Here is a 21,432-nt window from a genome sequence, read left to right as displayed (position 1 = left end):
TTGATTCTGAATTTTGTATTATTTTTACACATTTTGTACTTTGAATTAAGTAAAAGTAATTTTCCAAACTGAATTTATGGCCTTTTTAATTGGTTACACTTCGAGTGCCGGACCCTGTATACAAAGTGTAAGATAGAAGGATTGCCTATAGGACCGTGATAATGGAAAGAAAGAGTAAAGAAAGAGGAACTGTCATTTGCACTTAGGACCTTTTCTAGTGTTTTTCTTCAAATTTCAGAATAAGTACGCATAATGGTAAAAGTAGCATCAGGTAACATGTTTAATAATTTTTTTGAGAATTCTTAGAAGCCGTGTTTTAGTTGCCAGCTAATGATTCCCCTAATTTCACAAAAATTTGTCTCAGTAATGTCAAATTATGAGAATACTTTATCCATCGTGTGCAAGGAAAGGAGTATTTGATTTCCTTCTTTGACAGCTGAAATTAGTTTTTCAGAGTTCATAAAAGCCTGTTCAGTGAAGCTTTGTTTAATTTTTTTTGAAGATTATCTGCTATGATGAGGATATTGATGTCGACGAAGGAGCACTCGAAGATTGTCGATGATAGAAGAATCAAATTTGTATCATCTCAGTCACTAGAGGCATAGAATAGAATGTTGTTTTTCCAAAGTGACAAGCGCACATTTTAAGAATTCTAGAAGAATTTTGTTCACGCCAAAACTCAACTCTGGAAGATTATCGTATATCGTATATGATGTTAGTAGTGGCGTCTCGTCCTCATGTGCACCTCGTGCACTGAACAACTGTTCGAAAAGGCTCTGTGAGAACACATTCAGGAGAGGCTTCAGTGGCTTATGCTTATGGCAGTTGAAAACAAATTGCTGTCTCAGTTGCAACGTCGAAACGGTTCTGATATCATACCGTATAAGCAGTGCACAACCCGTAAATTTTGTCTCGAGACGCCACTGGTTGTTAGAATTAATCGGGTTTGAAGGAGGAGTGTTGTGCTTTAGTTCATTCATTTTTAATTTTTAACCTTATACTCTACCAGGCTAAAAAAGTATTGGGATATACTAGAGATGGTCAGTCCGTATACGGTCCAAAAGAACTAGTTTTTCTCGAAGATTGAGTGTACTGGAGTTCTTTTTTGAAGAACGATAGCTCTCTATTCTTCTCAAAAGAATAGTCTTTCGAAACGTTTGCTGGTTTGAAGAATCTGGTAGAAGCTCGCGTACTTTGAAAATTTATACAAAAGAGAATGATTATTGGTAGAACACATGCGAAAAGATTTTATTATTATTGAATTTGTTTACTACAAAATATAATTAATAGTTTTCATATTATTTTCGAAGAAACATACAAAGTTTCAGAAAAACGAAAGAACGGTTCAATGGAACTAATTCTTTCGGTACAACTATCAAGTTTTCAACAGTTCTAAGAAGGACTGATTTTCCAGATAGCTTTTAAAAGACTGATTCAGTGGTAGTCTTGAAAAAGATTGAATAGTTCGAAAAATAATTATTTTATTTTAATTGTAAGACTTTAAATTTAATTTTTCATCATTATAGGCTTTCAAATAACTGATGATATTTCTGGAAAACTACAAAACACCACAAATAATCGTCGAATATGATGTGAAAGCTGCGCTTAAGAGCATTACTGGAGAAAGCAAGAAGTTTAAATAAATTGTGTTGATTTTTCGAGAAAATTGCAATAATTTTGATGCTTCATTCCTTCGTGAAATGCAAGACTGATCACTTTCATCACCGTTGGCCAGATATGTTTCTTGTTTTAATCCTATTGTTACATCGAAGTTACTGGCGAAGTAAAATACAAAATAAAGATGGAATACATTGGGCTGGATGGTACTGTTAGTTCAGAAGATAAACGTTTGGACAAACTGTGATTGAGAGTTTTAACCGTAGTTCCAAGGAGATACCCGAAAAATACTTATTTCTCAACTCTCGATGTTTTTTGGACAAGTAAAAAAAAAACGGGAATTTTTAGTCTCGCGCACCGGGAAAACCGGGAAAAAACCGGGAAATTGAAATCGCTAATTCACTTGCCACCCTGTACAATGACAAAAAATGAAATTTGGAAAGTAGCAAAAATAGTTAAAAAAAACAGAAAAAATCATTTAGGGGTTATCCTATTTTTGTGCTTTGGGCACATAACCGTTTTTACTTTTCTTTACGTTTCGTCTTAGACTCGTCAGTGCAGAGCAGTTCAAATTGAACTGCTTAGTGTAAACTTAAACAGTTCAATTTGAACCGCTAAGCAGACGTAAAGTTAATGCTATTAATCGAAAAAGACGTTTTCGTTCGGCACGTCAGAAAAGACATGCCACTTCGGTGCCAATTGGAAAAGTGTTTTGCAAGTAGCATTAACTTTACGTCTGCTTAGCGGTTCAAATTGAACTGTTTAAGTTTACACTAAGCAGTTCAATTTGAACTGCTCTGCACTGACGAGTCTAAGACGAAACGTATAGAAAAAAAAGAAAACATCAGCTACTCTAGAAAAAAGAAACAAATACAACATAAACAGAAAAATTATGACCAAACATAAGAATGGCGAATACAGCAGAAATAACGAAGGTAATAATAACAGCAATGGCAATAGTAATGCTAGCAACAAAATTTAAACCTAAAAAAGAGCTAAAATTATTGACTCTACTTCAAGGAACAAATGAGAAATAGCAGAAAAAATACAGAATACTTATATCACCGAAAGCTTTAAATAATAGATTTAAATTTTCCTAACGTAACTACGATGGAGCAATTAGTTCGAATGCCCAAAAAATCAGCACAATCTTAAAAAGCAGTAAAAAAGTGTTAGAATCAAAAAAGAAAGAACGGCCAATAGGCGGTCGTGGTAAAAAAAAAGTATAATGTAAAACAAACAAAACAATGATAACTTGGCGAAAATACCAAAAATGACGGCAGTAGGTAAATAAAAAAAATATATGTTGTGAAAATAGTGAGGTGGTAAAAATAATTGAAAATAGCGAAAGGAGTAAGCTCACCATAATAACGAAAATATTAAACCAGTAACTGGTCTTAAGGAAAGCAAGAGTAGTACAATTTAAAAAAACAGCTAATATAGCAAAAAATTTAAAAAAAATACATGAGAAATTTGCTAAATCAGCTATAAGTCATGTAAAAACATCTCGGAAATTATAGCAGAACCAACGAAAATAATAGCAACTGCAATAGCAATAGAACAATTAGCAAAAAGGTTTACGATAGAAAAAAGGCTTATTCGCTCGAGTTCATGAATCAAACTGAAGACACTTAGTAAAAGTGGCCAAATTTAATGAAACCAATAGCTTTGATAACAAGTTTTTGGTAACATTGATGTTTTGTAATTTTTGCCAAAATAGTCAAATTAGCGAAATTTGTGACAAAGAAATAACAGCAAAAATTGAAAAGATAGCCAGAAAAGGCGTAAAAACGGTAAAAATACCAAAACCGGCAAAATACCAATGATTCAGAGAATATGTAGAAACACTAAAAATGAAAACAAGGAACAGGTGAAAACATTCAAAATAGGGAAACTAGTTTAAAATAGGATAATTAAAAGGGGATAAAAATTTTACCCCTGAATTTATTCTAGGTGCATAAACCCATTTTGATTCATTTTACGTTTCGTCTTTGACCAATCAGTGCGTAGCAGAGAACAATACAATACTTTTCTTGAAACCGTATCCATTTGAATGAAATCTATTGAAAAAGTTCAGCCTTTATCGAAAACGATGATTTCGGAAAAACAAAGTATGCAAAGTGACTTTTTGTGACAAAGTCCACAACTCCAGAAAATTCCATTGAAATCTGATGGGGTGCTGCCAACTCCAAAAACGATTCACGGCAAAAAGCGTCTAAAGAAAGGGTAGTGAATTGCTGGACCATTCGACTCAGCTCGACGAAATCGAAAAATCTACCCTCTACACTCAATTTCAACAAGCTTAGCATCATTGCACAAGCTCTAGCCAACTCATTAGCTCATTCATTTTTAGTATTTCATAATAGTCGTGTACTCATAAGAAGTGAATAGCATTTCAAATTCGGTGGTCTTTGATTTGAGTATCTACCGAGTGAATGAGACTGCGCTAGTCTCATTTCACGACAGTAAACACCAGCACCAGCACGACCATTCGTTTACAGACTGATTTTGCGTAATATGTTTTGACACTGATCGACTTCAAGGTTAGGTTTGTTTATCATATGTTATGGCAATCCATACCATGAACCATGGTCATGAATCGATTGAAAATTCGGAGTATTATGTTACTAATCAATCAATTAACGACATTCAGTTTTGAACAAATATTCAATAAACGAAATATTTTTAAACCCCATTCGCAGGCAACATCCGTTCTCAACGAAGCAATACCCGTTCCGATCGAGCGCTACATCACCCATCTGCTGGACGAAGTGCCATTTCCGTCGCCAAGCATTATGCTGCAGCTTTCCAGTTTCAGCAACGACCGAATTCTGCTAACACTGCCGGAAGATTCTCCACTGCCCCGCAGTGGTGCCGGATTCCGTCAGTTACTCTCCAATCTGGGCGCCGAAAACTGTCTTCACGTGTTGCTGTTGGTGATGACGGAGCAGAAAATCCTTATCCACTCGTTACGACCGGCCACCCTGACTGCGGTCGCCGAAGCCGTTTCTTCGTTTCTGTTTCCGTTCAAGTGGCAGTGCCCGTACATTCCTCTCTGTCCACTGGGGCTTGCCGAGGTACTTCACGCTCCGTTGCCCTATCTGATCGGGGTCGATTCGAGATTTTTCGATCTTTACGAACCGCCCAACGACGTGACCTGTGTCGATCTGGACACCAACAATATCAGTCTGTGTGAATCGCAAAAACATCTTACTACAAAATTGCTTCCGAAAAGAGCCGCTCGAACGTTGAAACAAACCCTCAGAAATTTGGACGAGCTTCAGCAGAACACGACGTGCGACTCGGCCAACAGTTTGGATCGGGATTTCAAGAAAAAGAAACGCGAACAAAATCTGGAACAGAAAATACAGGAAGCGTTCTTGCAGTTTATGGCTTCCATTCTGAAAGGCTACCGGGAATATTTGGTTCCGATCTCGCAGGCTCCCACGAGCCGTGCCACCGATCCGGATGCGTTGTTTCAGTTGAACGCGTTTCTTCGATCGCGGGACAAGGCCCATCATAAGTTCTTTCAGATGCTGATGAAAACCCAGATGTTCATAAAATTCATCGAAGAACGATCGTTCGTTTCGGACGGGGACCACAATCTGGCCTTTTTCGATGAATGTGCCGAGAAGGTCAGTGCATTCGAAGATACTCCCACTGAGATTAAGCTAATTGATTGGGACGCCGGTCAGAGTAGCGAGCGAACCAAGGTCATACTGCCACCCGAATGTCAACCGGGACTTCCGGAGCAAAACTATTACTACAGTTCCTTTACCCTGAATCCGATTCTGTTGAAGCAATCCCGACGAAGCCTACTGGTTCATGCTTTGCAGCAACCCGGAAGTCTGGCGCCCGGTTCTCCGATGGCACGCCGAACGAAACATGAGATTAAAACCGCCCAGAAACTAGCCCGCAAACACCAAGCAAATCCGGAACTGTGGGCCAAACATCTGCTAGCGGCCTGTTACTCGATCTACTTTATGGTCCTGCCGAGTCTGATATCGGAAAATGCCGGCAGTGAGCATTCCATCCTGAAGACCGCCTACGATTTGCTCGGCAAAGCTTGCAAGCTGAAAATTCAATGCGACGAAGTTTGCTATCGCATCATGATGCAACTTTGCGGAATGCACAATCTGCCGGTTCTGGCCGTCCGACTGCACTATCTAATGAAACGATCGGGCATTCAACCGAACGCTCTAACCTATGGCTTCTACAATCGATGCGTTCTGGAGGCGAAATGGCCCTCGGATTCCATCCTCTCCAGTCAGATGCGATGGAATCGACTGCGAAACATTGTCATAGGGGCAGCTCATTTTAAGCGTGCCGGGAAAAAATATGCCGCCCGTCGTCGGCTGTCGGCTTCACACGAAAACAATCTTAGCACACTGGAAACCGTCGATGGAACCTCTCGGACCAGTTTGGATTCCGGTATCTCACAGGCAGAACACCAATCCAATTCGATTATTGACTTTGCAACGTTCGATAAGCTGCGAGGCCGCTTGGGAACGATCGTTCGACAGTCTGGGTCGCCTCAGGAATCATCGGATGTCCTGTCCAGTGCCGGTCTGCTAATCAGCGGAGAAGGAAACCATCTGAAAGCCAGTCCCAAAGAAGAACAATCCTTCAAAGCACCCGCGGCAAGTCCGTGCGATCTCAGCCCACGGGGAGTACTGGCACGGGCTGACAGCTTCGGTGGAGATTCTATCTTTATTCATAAGTTGCAGAAACAGGCACTGCACTACACGAACGGTGTCACTCCGAACGGGACCACCGGAGACAATCCGATCAGTCGGGTGAAGCGAGCGTTGGATTTTCAAGCCGAAAACGAAACCAGCTCCCAGGAAGAGTTGGCCGATGAAAAGACAATCACGAAAACTAGTCCTACAAAGTCAGTTTCTGTTTTTACTTTTTTATCTCTTGTCAAATGATGTAATTTTTTCCCGCAGAGTATCACCACGTACCGTTGTGACCCAGGACGATCCGTTGGGGGCTCTGAAGGACGACGAAGTGCTGGAAATACAACAGTCAACGGAGAAACTTTCGCTGAATGCCAACAGCGGTGGACAGAATGGTGTCCATCATCACAACGATACAATCTACACCGATCAGCCTGTGTTGTTCAAGGGACAACGGTCGGCCACGTTCGACGATTCGCTGCAGCTGAACAAAAGTATGCATCGGTCGGAAACGATGCCAGTAGGCAGTTCCGTTACGTCCAGTTTTGCCAGCATCGGGTCAACGCTGAAGTTCAACTTTGGGTGAGTGGTTTTCTTTAAATTATCCTTGAACATATTTCGGTTGGTCTTATGCATTGTACTTTTGGGCAACCGAAGCTTGGTTGTTTCTTGAAAAATGTGTAGATTGTTGATCGACTGTAATTTCAGAACCTTTCGATGGCGGTGTAGAATTCTGAAGATAGATATTCGGGGTGCTAAATTTTATTTACAGACTACACTTGTAGAAAAATTTCACTAATTTCAACAGCTAGATTTCCAGTTTGATGTTGATCGTGTTTCAGAAAGAAGGAATGATATTTTGTTCGGAAAACAAATTGAATTTGCCTTCGAATATTCGAAGCATAGCAATTCAAATTCAACGACTAGTGCAACTTAACACAAGCCGGAATGCCACAGTTCGTTTTCGTAATTCGGTCACAATAAACCGTGTCGGGACGGTGGAAACGAAAAACAAACTAGTGTTTAAAATAATTAAATATTAGATATTGAATTTAGCAAACCAATCGAACAATAGCTTCCAGTACCGGAATATTCGCGATGGTCGACGGTCAATCATTTTTTATTTCAAACACTCTGATCTAAAAAATGCATTTCTTCGCTAAGTAGGGCACAAGAAGTGCAATTGATTTTTCCTCGATACAAATAACACCTGTACCTACGCTACAATTCCACAATCCGGTTCCAGAACTACCGGAAATAGGGATCAAAATCTCCAAAACGGAACTCAATTTTCTCCGCAAAGGCTCAACCGATTTTCACAAGTTTAGGCTAGGGTCAAATAAAAGGCATTCCGGATGCACAGGGAACAAACTGACCCGGGTTGGCGGCTCAATACAAAGGGCGCTGGTCTTACTTACAAGCAGTGGTGGTAAATTGCGAACCGAACGCCGATGCTTCTGCTAATTTACTCCAAAATGTTCACCGAGCGTAAGCATGCGATAGGTTCGAAAACTATTCCCTCGGTTAATGCGAAGGTGTTCTGTGCTCGGTGTTCGGCGAAGCAATCCGATTTGAACCGTTCGGTCGGCGGACCATCGGCGAGGGCCGAGTAAACTGCGTTCGATACGATGGTTTGTTGATTTCAATTCTCACATCCTGGTTTTGAAATTATCAATGCAGACATTATCAGTGTGCGTAGGGTGGCTCGATATGGAAAATAGTAAGTTTTGGATTTTTTGCAAATTTTATGGTTTTGGTTATAGAATCTATAACAATAAGAATTGAATATTTTGGAACATTTCAGCAATCGTAAAGTGGTTCAATATGAAAAGGTTTTTTTTTTACTCTTGCAAATTCGATGTTTAATAAACTGGTGAGTCAATAGCAAAGAAAATTAAGTAATTTCTGGTATTTTCAACGAGCGTATTTAAATTTGATGTTCTATCGATTGTTGAATCAATAGCAGTTCAACTTGGATAATTTTAGACATTTTCAGAGAGCGTAGAGTGGCGCAATTTAAAAATGTGGATTTTTTACTAATTCGATGATAGTAAAAAATCTATGGAAGTTATCTGCCACCGTAGGGTTTTTCTATTTGAAAAATTGTAAAATTTTTTACTAATACCAATTCGATGGTTTGTTGATTGTTGGATCAATAGCAGTTCGAATTGAATAATTTTGGGCATTTAGGATGGCGCAATATGAAAATTTGTAAATATTTTGACTTTTGCTGATTTAATAGTGAATTAATAACAATTACAAATTGCTCATTTTTGAGATTTTCAGGGACCATAGGATGGTTCTATCTGTATAATTGTAAAGTTTTTGACTAATGTCAATTCGATGTTCTATTGATTGATGAATTAATAGCAGTTCAAATAAGATGATTTTCATGATGATGATAAGAACATTTTCAGCGATCGTAGGGGGGTTTAATATAAAAATTTGAAAATATTTTGATTTTTGCTATTTTAATGTTCAATTGATGAGCGAATCAGTAGCAGGTAGAATTGGATGATTTTGGACGTTTTTAGTGAGCGGTTTAGCGGTAACATTTTGACTTTTGTCTGATCGATGTTAATTCATTAGTGCATTATTTTCAAGGTTGGGTTTTTTTAATTTTGGATATTCTCAGCGAGCGCTGGGTGGTTTAATATAAAAAATTGTAATTTTATACTATTTCCTAATCCATGCCAGTGGTGGTAAAGTGGGAACCGAACACCGATGCTTTGTACATATTTGTTCAGAAATATTTTCCTAGCAAAAACTGTTTATTCGGTTGACGGTAAAGTTCGCTTGCTGTTCGGCGGAGCCATATGTACCAAACCATTCAGTTGGCAGACCATCGGCGAAGGTCAATTGAGCTCTATTCGATGCGTAGTTTTATTATTTATGGTTCGATGAAATGCTTACCTATAGCATCAAAACCAAATTCTAATTTAGTTGACGAGCAAAGCAATAGCGCGTTAAAAATTACAATCAAAATCACAGGCACTTCGACGATTTGCATGTTCAAATCCGATGGTTCACTACCACTACTATTTATATATTAATCAATACAGCATCCGATTTGGCAAAATAGTTCACAATTTCTCATATAAAGCAGCCTTACCACCGAACAAAATGATTAAAATTCTAATATTCCAATTGCTATCAATTAAACATTGAATTAGGAAAAGGTAAAATATTCCCATATTTTTATATTAAGCCACTCTACGCCCACTGAAAATGTCAAAAAATATCCTATTCGAATTTAATTCATTCTCCAATCAATAAAGCATCGGATTTGCAAATTCAAATACTAACATTTTTCGAATAGGACCACACTACGCTCGCTGTAAATGGGAAATCCTATTGAAACTGCTTGAATCGACATTAGTCGAAAAATTCAAAATTTTCCAAATAGTACCACCCTACGGTCGCTGAAAATGTCCAAAATTATCAATTTTTATTGCTCTTCATTCACTATTAAATGGAACATGAAATCAGCAAAAGTCTAAATATATGCAAAATTTCATATTCCTCTACCCTACGCTCGATAAAAATGTAAAAAATTATCCAATTCGAACTGCTATTGTTTCCAGAATCAACAGACCATCGAATTAGTTTAAGATTCAATTTTTGTCGATTTTTCAAATAGAACCACCCTACGGTCGCTGAAAATGTTAAAAATAGTTAAATTTTAATTGCTTTTGAATCAATATTTATTAAAACATCAAATTAGCAAAATCAAAAAATTTACAAATTTTCATATTGCGTCACCGCCGCTCGCTGAAAATGTGAAAAATTATCCAATTCGAACTGCTATTTATTCACTAATCAATAGAGCATCGAAATGAGATTAGTCAAAAAAATTCTATTTTCCATATACAGGCACCCTACGCTCGTTGTAAATGCCCAAAATTACTCAATTTTAATTGCTATTGACTCACCAATTTATTCAATATCGAATTTGCAAATGTTAAAACATTTTCAATTTACCATATTGAGCTACTCTACGCTCGCTGGAAATATACAAAATTACCATACTCAGCCATTACTTGCTAAGCTACCCAAACACTGAAACGTTCAGCCGCGTTCGGTTCATCCGAAGCAACAGCCTATAGTACTCGAATCGGATGTTCATGAACATACTAGTAACGATAGGCTCACAAACTAAAGCATCGCTTCTTGGTTCGGCGATGCTGACTCGAACGATGGTATCGGTAAATTTATACTCGCGATGGTGGTTCGCTTTTTGGTTCGGAACGAACACGTTTTACGTGTTCGGAATCGATGCTTTACCACCACTGCTTCCAAGCCAGTTGTCGTATGTTCGGGGCCCCGATCTGGAAGGATTTTTAGTGTCAGTAAAGTCCTAGTACTAGCCATTGAATGGTTCTGTATGCTAAGAATCGGCTGCGAAATCTCTTGAAACAGAAATTCCAAATTCCACAAAAGGAAAGTAATTCTGTTTCTTATCCGAAATAGAGCATTATTGGACGGAGATGACTCGCAAACTCGAAACATTAATTACGTCACAACCAGCCGCTTGGAAGCACGAGGGTACGATTCTCTCTTGGTACACGCTGCCAAAAAATTACCTAATTTTAAGTACTTTTCACTCAATAGAGGGGTTGTGTGCAGGAAGCCAATTTTGGGTAAAATGGGTTTTACTGATTTTTGAGTAAAAGCATCAATAGTACTGATTAGGTAGAAACTACGCAAGCGATATAAAAATCAACTTGGGTAATTTGATTTCAGTTTTCGTTCGATGGTTTGAAAAATAAATCGCAAATAATAAAGTCAACTATGATTACTTCATTTATTTAATATTTATCTTTTTACATATTTCAACAATGTAATTATGTTCAGATGGTTTGTTACCGTTACATTTACAAAATTCAGAATGAGTAATGAAATTAAATCTATTCGCACACTTATGGGAATTCATATTCATTGTATTTTGCAACTGGAGCTGCAACAGTATTAAATCTACAGACTATATCATTGAACTGCCAAGGCTGCTCTATTGAGCTGCTGGAACTGCACCGTTGAGCGATCGAACGCATCTCAATATCTTCCATCGCTTGAAATGATATTGCGGTGTAATTATTGTTTTAAAGAGAAATTATACAAAGCTACTCACACTGCGATTGATGACAATCATTGAATTATTTCCCAAAACTGGCAATTTTACAAAATAATTTCAATCACTTCAAATCTGACCGATAGTTTCTGCGATGCAACACACAATTTTTTTTCACCCAACAGCAACTTATTGAAGTATACTACACTGTTGAGTGAAAACTACTCAATCGATACAGTACTTTTCACCCAACAATTAAAAACATGCTTGATTACTTCATGTTAGGTGAATTTAAGTCAACCGTTGGGTTTTTTTTGGCAGCGTGTAAATTCCACACAGCACCAATCATTAAGAGGTAGCGAGCTCTTGTAGCATCTTCTACGGGTTGAAAATGTTGTATACAATATAGATAGCAATATAGCAGCTTCTGTCAAATTTTCGGCAATCACCAACACTGCTATCGGGTGAATAATATTAGTTTTTTTAAATAGTTTGGTTTAAGCAGCTGACCAAATGCGATGAATAATAATGTTTTTTTTGTAATCTGATGAAAGTTTCATTTATTTCACTTACTGGTAGTCATTTGATTGTTTTGCCAAACATACGCGATGGTGAAAATGCGTAAAAATATTCTCTCCAGTGAAGAAAATATGCTTAAAAAAAAATAACTCGGAAATCCTTTAGAAATCCAATTGAATTTCCATATAAGTGCACACTCCCTGAATTTCTCCCTGTATATAGATTTACACTAAGGTCTATTTTTATGCGGGTTTTTCATGCGGTTTTGTCTTCGGAATGCATGAAACTGGTTGCTACCCCGTTACTGATCGGGATTAGCTGAAATTGTACAAGGAATTTCTAGATGATCCAACCTGGGACTGGCAAATCATCCTCCAATGTACATCTTCTGGTAGCCCCAAAACTCATTGATCAGTACCGGCGCCGACCAGGCCCGAACGTAGATCGTCTAAGGAATGGAAAGGTATGTTAGTCCAACACTTGTTGTTACTAGAGGCCGTATATGTTATACTAGTGTACACTCCACAAGTGTCACGGGAGAAGGATATTTGTTAGTAAAAATTCCAGTATTGGTATTATTCGCGCGCGACTCCGTATGTTCCGGTTTCAAGATGCTCGGATGCACCACTAAACTCACTGACTTCCCGAGTGAACGATTCAACAATGTCCTATATTGAAGTCCCGGGAAGTCTTGATTCACAGCTCTTATTAAAGGAAACTGAAGAAAAATTTGCAACACTGTCGCGTAAATAATAAAAACTTCCCTACTTTTTAAAAATGAAATTACGTGATACCAAATAAACGAGTGAATAGGATTTAGACAAAATAATTGATTCATTGCATTGACATATTCTAAACAGTTTTTATAAAATCATTTTAAATCAAGAAATAAAGGTCAACAGATTTCACGCGCGTCTTGATTCTTTATTATTTCCGCTAAACTCTTTATTAAAATTAAAAATTGGTTATATTGATTGATCTGGGCAGCCGGCTACCGAGAAAAATATTAATTTATAGTTTGAAATATTAATATCAAGTGTTTTTTACCTTTTTGCCTTTCCCATATAGAAAGGTTATGCAATCACTGTGAAAACCGACTTCTGAACTGAGGCCCGGAGAGCCGAGTGTCATATACCATTCGACTCAGTTCGTCGAGTACGCAAAATGTCGCAAATATTATTTGAATCCGACTTCCGGTTCCGGAGTTATGGGGTAAAATGTGCAAAAAAATGAAAATATGTATTCTTCAAAACAATTTTCTTAGATTTTTAAAAGAATAACCGAAATCGGTTTGTTTGACCGTCTACTGATAAAAACTATCAATTGGAAAAGATTTGAGGTCGATTTAGAATTTTTTTAAGGTTTTTCCCCATTTTAAGTGATGGTATACAATTTTTAACCCACTTTACCCTATATTTCCGGATCCGGAAGTCGGATCCGAATGAAATTCAGGAATTACGCATGGGACCACAGGACCTTTCATTTGAACCCAAGTTCGTGAAAATCGGTCGCGCCATCTATGAGAAAAGTTAGAACACATATTTTCATTTTTTTGCACATTTTACCCCATAACTCCGGAACCGGAAGTCGTATTAAAATAATATTCAGGTATTTTGTATGAGATTTGTATACAAAACCTTTCATTTGATTTTAAGTTTGTGAAAATCGGTTCAGCCATCTCCGAGAAAAGTTAGTGCAAAAAAACGTTACATACACACATACGCACACACATACGCACACATACACACACAGACATTTTGCGTACTCGACGAACTGAGTCGAATGGTATATGACACTCGGTTCTCCGGGCCTCAGTTCAGAAGTCGGTTTTCACAGTGATTGCATAACCTTTCTATATGAGAAAGGCAAAAATAGGTATAGAATTCGTTCAAACTTTAGAAAATTTTTCCGAGGCCCGAGGAGAGTCGAATGTCATATACCAATCGATTCAGCTCGACGAACTGAGCAAATGTCCGTGTGTGTGTGTGTGTGTGTGAGGTCGAGATCTCAGAGATGGCTGGACCGATTTTGATCAAACTAGTCACCCTGAACGCTATTGAATGGTTTTGAGATCGGATGTTTACTTTTTGAGTTATACGAAGTTTTATGTCAAAATTTTCTGTTTTTTGACAGTATCTGTCACGCTTGACCTTGAAAGCAGAATATGTTTCTATACTCAGATTCCACACGGTAATAGCTATCCAACAAGCCAGTTAAAATCCGTCCATTTTCAACGGAGATATCGACATTTTTGTATAAGCGACTTTCCCCCCTATTCCAACAGTAGGAGTTTTGAGCGCTGTATGACAAAGCAATGCTTGGGAGCAACGTGAAACACTTTTTTATACTGTTACATACAATTGTTTCTAAGTACCAAAAAGACTGTGTACAGCATCCCTTTTCATGACAATTTGCCTCGGGCCGATTTTAGCACGGTTCGTTTTTGGCAACATAATCGTTCGAATATGGCAAAATTTTCGAGTTGAAAACAATTCCATAATTATATTGATTTAAATTACATACAACAAGTAATGTTGGAAGAACATAGCACCCATATACCATTCGAATCAGTTCGTCGAGATCAGCAAATGCGTGTGACAAATAATTTCACTCAATTTTTTTCGGAGATGACTCAACCGGTTTGTACAAACTCAGATTCATATGAAAAGTCGTATGCTCCCAAACAAGGTTCCTGAATCACGAACTACAGGATGATATGTGAAACGAAATTAAAATAATGTTACTCATTTTTCTCGTAGATTGCTAAACCGATCTAAGATTCAAATGAAATTTAGGAATTGTAAAAGATTAAAATGAAAGGTCTTAAGATCCTATAAAACATCTCACTTTTTAGTCAAATCCAACTTCCGGTTTTGGTGATACAGGGTGATTAAAGACTGTCCCAGAAAGTATGGACGCACTTTGATTTCGCTGTATATAATTCACAAGTGTTAGATATTCAAATTTTATTCGATATACTGATAATATTAGGCTACAACAACAGAATATTATTCTCAACATTTGCTACTTAGCTTTCGTAGACTAGCTGGCGCACCTTCTTGCGAACGTTTCTCATTAAATTCCGTACAGACTTTTTGGCGACAAGTTTTGACACTTTTTTTCCAATCTTTTCCGAACTGTTGAATGGTTTCGGTTGCCGAGACATTTTTCTTAAGATTCGTTAATGCCCAAAATTCCTCAATTGGTCGAAGTTGTAGGCAATTTGGGGGATTCATGTCTTTTAGGACGAAAGTGACATTTTTGGTAGTATACAATTCTACCATTGATTTCGACTACTGGCAAGAAGCAAGATCTAGCCAGAAGACAACAGAATCTATGTGGCTTCGAATCATGGGTAGAGGTCGTTTTTGTAAACATTCCTTGATGTATATTTCGCTGTTCATTGATGCAGTGGTGAAGAAGGGTTTCGTAATCTTACCGCAGCTACAAATTGCTTGCCAGACCATAGCTTTCTTACCAAATTTTTCGACTTCAATCGATGTCTCGGACTGGTTTAACGGCCCTTCTCGCACCGTATAATATTGTGATCCCGGCAAGGATTTGTAATCGAGTTTCATGTAGGTTTCGTCGTCCATGATTATGCAGTTCAAATTTCCAGCAAGAATCGTATTGTACAGCTTTCGAACCCTCGGCCTGATCGATGCTTCTTGTTTCGGACTACGTTTTGGATGTTTCTGCTTCTTATAGGTTCGAAAATTCAAACGTTCTTCAACACGAAGAACATTTGACTTCGAAGTGCCCACTTTTTTGGCCACATCCCGAAATGAAACCTCCTTCTTTTGCTCGAACGCCTTTCAGTATACGTTTATCCAACTGAGGGTTAGTAGGGCCTTTTTTTTCGACCCGTTTTCGGGTTATCCTCACCGAACTTCCTGATTGCATTTCGCACGGCTTTTTCACTTACTCCTTCCATTTTTGCTATCTTTCTCAGTGACAGTCCGCGTTCTGTGCACCATTTGTACACAATTTTTCGACGTTGTTTTGCTGAAAGTCCACGCATTTTGAAACAAACTAATGAAAACGAATAAACAACTGCACAAGTGGTTAGAGAAGAATGTAAACAACAGGACGCAGCCATAAAAATTGACAGATTTTGAACCATTGCGAAATGGAAGCAGTTTTTGGTTGCGTCCATACTTTCTGGGACAGGCTTTAGTATAAAAATGTTCATTTCACATAAATTAATCAGGTTTATCGGGTTTTCTGATTTGGATAGTCGATTACCAAATAAATTTATTTCAGTTTAAGCGGTATTCGTTTTTGGATTCGGAATGTACCCCCAAATTTTAATTCGCACTACAATTTCTCAAAGATGTCTACACACTGCTCAGGTGAATTTAACTGATTTCGGCTACACCGATTTTAGAATTCCGGTTCCAGTATCGATTCTCAAAGCTCAATCATTTTCTCAAAAAAGACCAAATCGAACTTCAAAAACAAATATTACAGGACTTAAGGTCCCATACAAAATTGGTGAATTTTATCCGATTCTGGAATTACAGATGATGAGTTTATAAATTTCATGTAAATTGTTTGTCGTAATAATTTATGGCCATTCGAATCATTTTGGGCTATGCTAATTCCTGAATACCGGCTCTGGAAGTACCATAAATAATGACGAAAAATTCTAAAGTGGAACTTACTTCGACATCTCACGGAATGTTAAATCGATTGTCACACGTTAAGATTAAAATTCGATACGATTTGCAGTTTCGAAATTACAGGGTAATGAGTGATTAAAATTTGCCGTTTAAAACGACGATAATTAAAATAATGTCATGAGAACTAAAACACCGAAGAATATCCATGCCAAAAACACATGCGGATTGATAAAAAAAGGTATCATCTCACTGCTAGGTGGATTAATCACGTTTTTGATATGTATTCAATATACTGATATATGTTATCTCTGTTATTAACTTTGTAATATCAACGGATTTGCGCAATAGTTGATTTTCATCATTCAATTTATAATCCTGAAAGACAATCAATAACATGGAAGAAGAAAACATTCCAAATAAAACTTTTCTCCGAAGCTAAGGGAAATTGATAGGTTGAATGAAGAGATAATTTAGTAAAATAGAGTAATCAGAAGTGAAACATTAAAAATATCTGGTAACTGAAAGGAAAAAGAAACTCCTGCAATTGTCGCCTTTTACGACATGGAAGCAGGAACCCAGTGGATCTATTCTTGGTTCATTTTTTTCCGCCGGATTCCACACGGCAGCTAGGCTGGTACTGACCGGAGAGAGCTATAATAGGTACTATCAATCTCTTATGGCGTTTTCGTTTTTAATTTGCACTACACCGGTGCAGTGCTACACTGAGGCATGAATAAACGAACAAAAATGACGAAAACATAAACAGTAACCATTGACTACAATACACGATTCCATTGCACAGAGCTACACCAAACTTTTGATGAGTGCTACACCAGTGGTATCGGTGCAGAAAAAGTGTAGCACTGGTGTAGTGCAATTGGTAAAAACGAACGGTTTCAGTGCAGCTTTCGCTACACCAGTGTAGTGCAATTTAAAAACGAAAACGACATTAGTGGACCTCATCGCTTATTATCCCGAATTTTATTTTAAGTCAACTAACTCTTTGACACTTAGAAAATTTTCGAATTTTTTCAATAAAAAAAATTTTTTTTTTTAAATTACACCAGATCTCGACGTTTCAGGCATTTCTAAGATATTCGGCATCGAAAAAAAATTTCGATTTCGGAAATCTCAAAATTTTTATGTCCCAAAGTCGATTTTTTCATAATTTTTTTTAGATTACACCAGATTTAAACGTTTAATGAATTTCTAAGATATTTGGTATAAAACAAATTCAATTAATTCAATTCAATTAATGTTTTCGAATCAAATCTGTTGACTTTCCTGAACTTGGGGAAACAAGAGCGACATTCAGGAAACAAAAAATCGAGATAGGGCAAATGCTCAAGCATAACCATACTCTGCTCTTGCGTGAAGCCTAGAATAATAAACTTGCCAAAAAGGGAATTCGAACGGGAAAAAGCAAATATAGCGTGTCTAGTTGGGAAACGTTATCAGCCCACTACATCCGATAAATCAGAATAGCCCGCAGCCGATTCTAAGCGCTATTGTGAAGAGCAAACTTTTCGGAAAACCTGTTAAGCGATTACCTCCGGGACACGTTAAAAATCTCGTTGAAAGTTTGTCTCAAAGTTCCGGTCGATATGCTCGCAGACACGTTAATCTTGCAGTAATTGAAGAAACGGCCTTTCATACTCATTAGGCAAAATAAAGTACAATGCATATCACCAACCCAGTTTCGAATGCAGTTTACTGTTGTAATCGATGTTCTTTTTTGTTTTAAGAGTTTTTTTTGGAATGATGCATGCAAAATTCAAACTTCATCATCTTATTTGCGCTCGAATGTGGCTCGCGATTGATTTGTGTTTGTTTTACTTTTAATTGTGTTTTTTTTTCTACATTTTTTCATACCTACATAATCATACCTTACTTTGGTAGCCGCTACTCACCTGCACGTTTATCCATGAAAAAAGATTTCAAATCCCTCTCGACGAATGTAATCGAAAGCATTTCCAGCGTCAGGTAAGTGCACGCCATTTTTTGTTTGTTGTTGGTCTGGTTGAAAAAAAAAATAGACCGGATAGCCTAGCACTTGTTTGTCTGTTTTCAACATGTTCTGATCGTTGTTGTCATCGTCTTTTGTTTTAGAGTGTGCGTTGCATTTTCTAATGTGAAACTCTAATCTAATTGATTTTTTATTGGATATTTTCAACAGTCCCAGTTTGACCGGTAAAAAGTCCAACGAAATCCTGCAGGGAGGACTCAGTAGTATAAAAAATGCAGCCACGTCAGTGGCGAAGAAATTGGACGAGATCAAGGAAGCCATTTCGGCCAATTCGACACCGGTGAAGACCGGTTCCGGGACGATTTGCGCCAGCAACGGGGGCCTGGAACGAGAGGGGCTGGGCTCGGAAAGTGATCTGTTGAACGACGATGGAAATGTGAATGGCAATCGTTCCCGGCGGGTGTCGAATGAATTCGATCTCTGGGGACGATTCAGCGAGTCCAGAAAGTCCAGCTACAACAATCTAGTGCCTCTCGGGGAGAACACAACGTCGAGCAATAGCCTGAATACATATCCGACGCTACCGGAGAATGTGTACCCGGACACGGCAGAGGTAAAAATTAGGAAGAGTTTAATTTGACCAGGACTGCGTAATCGTGCTCCGTTTCTGTTTCAGGACTACAAGCCTAGAGAAGCGGATTTCGTGATCCAAATGACATCGTGCCGGCAGTGCCGTAACTGTTCGGTTCTTCTGTACGATGAAGACGTAATGGCCGGCTGGTCGGCCGAGGATTCCAACCTCAATGCTAGCTGCAACGCGTGCGGGAAGGTGACCGTTCCGTTTCTTGATGTGCAGATTGTGTCGGAAGAGCAACGACAGTCACAGCAGCAGCAATCGTCGGAAGTCATCACCGTGCCATATCTGAATCCGCTGGTGCTGCGCAAAGAGCTGGAAAACATACTCGGCCAGGAGGGGGACTACGCACTAGCTAAGGCTAGTTTTGTCAAGGAACATCCGATCATCTATTGGAATCTGGTTTGGTTCATGGAACGCATCGATGTCAGCACGCATTTACCTAATCTCTGTCTGCCGAAAACGGTTAGTTGGTTTTTGTTGCTCGCATTTGACCCAATTTCGGTTACTGGAAAGCCCCCTGGTTTATTTTTTTTTCGTAGGAAGGAGACAACATTGATCCATTGAGCAATTTGAAAACTGTTTCCGTCCACTGTTTGTGGGACAACCCACGGCTCCACTCGGAGGCTGGCCCGGCCATGTATATGCTCTGGAGACAGAACCAACCGGCCAGCCCTCTGCTGAAGGCACTGCTGACCGACCAGACATCGATAAATCGAGCGTAAGAATTCCTACTCCGAATGCCGGAAGTAGTCAAACTAATTGATTCTCCTGTTTTTCCCATACAGCGTCATGCAACAGGTGATCGCTTCGATTCGTTGCAACGATCTGATGACACCGATCAAACGGCTAGCGAACGAACGGCACAAGCTCAAACATCGGGGTGTCGATCGGACCCATTCCATCTATCGGGACATACTGTTTCTGGCGTTCATCGCCATCGGCCGGTCGAATATTGATCTGATTTCGTTCCACCGTGAGTATGCCGCCGTGTTCGATCAGCTTACCGAAAAGGAATGCAACACCTACTACCGGGCTCAGGATCTGCCACCATCGGCAGCGGCCATTTTCTGTCGAGCGTACTTCAAACCGTTGATGTTGCCTTGACCTTCAACCAAACGATGTGATTTCGGTCGGTGGGAATTGCCAGTGGGTTCGAAACGGCACGGCGGTCGGTAGTTTGTGGGTTTGTTTTTTTTTTAGGTGATTTGGAAGGGGGACTACTGAACTAGCAAAGACGAACTTTAGTATTGCTTTGGGTGGGCGAAACCTGCGTGATAGAGAGCTAAATAACTGTAAATTATTCTACTTAAACATTACACCATGTGAAGAAACGATGACGATCGATATATTATAGGTAGACCACTTCGTTTAATTTTTTCATCATGAAGCCGCCTTTCATGAACTTAAGTCTGGATTTTTTTTTCGCTGTTCTTCGTTAGTGGATAGTGTTGAGGACAAATGAGATTATTGTGATGCAATACCGATATCACGCTTGCCCAAATTGTTCGTTGAAGCAGCATGGCATAGAAATGATGAGAGTCTGGCTGAAGAAAAAGAAAATAAGCAAATCATTCATCCGACCTAAAATGCAAACAAGTAAGTAAAAGTTACTCACACAGAGAGCACTTCAAATTATTTGAAAAATAAACCTAAAAGTAAACTTTTCGCTGAAATTTGTTGTGATAGAAGAAAATGTGTCTACTGGAAACAAACAAACAAACAAACAAAAAACTACAATCGCTTATCAGATACGTAGCAAAACAGAAGCAATTTATTCGTGTTTTCGTTTTTATTTTATACATGTGATGGCATTTGTTAGCCGCTCCCCGTTGGTTGCTTGTTCTTCTTCATCCGTTCACAATAACCGCATCATCTTCTCCTGAGAAGATGGAACTTTGCTTTCTGGTTGTTATAATCGCGTTTTGAAGCAACACGAAATAAGATAGGTGAGACTATAAAAAACTATATTTTTCTGCGGGGCTATCCTAGAAAACAAAAACATCAGTAAAAAAACTAGTTGAAAATATCGTAAAATATATATATGAAATACGGTTCAGAAAAATAATTCGAATGTTCATTTTTATTTTCCGTAGTGCTTCAACCAATATCATAGTCCTACAACTCGAAACGGGATTCGTCCGTGTCAGTGCTCCCACATTATAGCGGCACATACACGCTTAGTTTTTCGGACAGTTTCTCATGTGTGACGTCAAGACAACGATCAACTGAAGTGACTGGAGAATGCATCCGACCAAGCAAGCGATTTTGATGTGGAACACATTTTTTGGGGTGCAAATTAGAAACTCAAGGAAAAATACACGTAG

The 21,432-nt window shown here is 38.5% G+C and overlaps 1 protein-coding gene across 4 annotated transcripts in view; it reads left to right on the top strand.

Moving 5' to 3' along the window:
* Positions 1 to 21,173, top strand: part of LOC131432571 (DENN domain-containing protein Crag) — a 120,110-nt gene extending 98,937 nt beyond the window's left edge. For 3 of the 4 annotated variants that reach the window (XM_058598913.1, XM_058598914.1, XM_058598915.1), the window contains exons 7-13: positions 4,320 to 6,508; positions 6,567 to 6,878; positions 18,405 to 18,488; positions 18,682 to 19,084; positions 19,148 to 19,570; positions 19,648 to 19,826; positions 19,894 to 21,173. In XM_058598913.1, the coding sequence (XP_058454896.1) occupies positions 4,320 to 6,508; positions 6,567 to 6,878; positions 18,405 to 18,488; positions 18,682 to 19,084; positions 19,148 to 19,570; positions 19,648 to 19,826; positions 19,894 to 20,212 (3,909 nt within the window). In that variant the 3' untranslated portion in view covers positions 20,213 to 21,173. The remainder of the gene's footprint in view (positions 1 to 4,319; positions 6,509 to 6,566; positions 6,879 to 18,404; positions 18,489 to 18,681; positions 19,085 to 19,147; positions 19,571 to 19,647; positions 19,827 to 19,893) is intronic. The other variant, XM_058598916.1, reaches the window with a different exon arrangement.
* The last annotated feature ends 259 nt before the right edge of the window (positions 21,174 to 21,432 follow it).

This window comes from Malaya genurostris, chromosome 2 (assembly GCF_030247185.1).
Source record: "Malaya genurostris strain Urasoe2022 chromosome 2, Malgen_1.1, whole genome shotgun sequence".
Lineage (NCBI taxonomy): Eukaryota > Metazoa > Arthropoda > Insecta > Diptera > Culicidae > Malaya > Malaya genurostris.
Note: the sequence above shows the minus strand (reverse complement) of the source record. Positions and strands in the feature narration are given on the sequence as shown.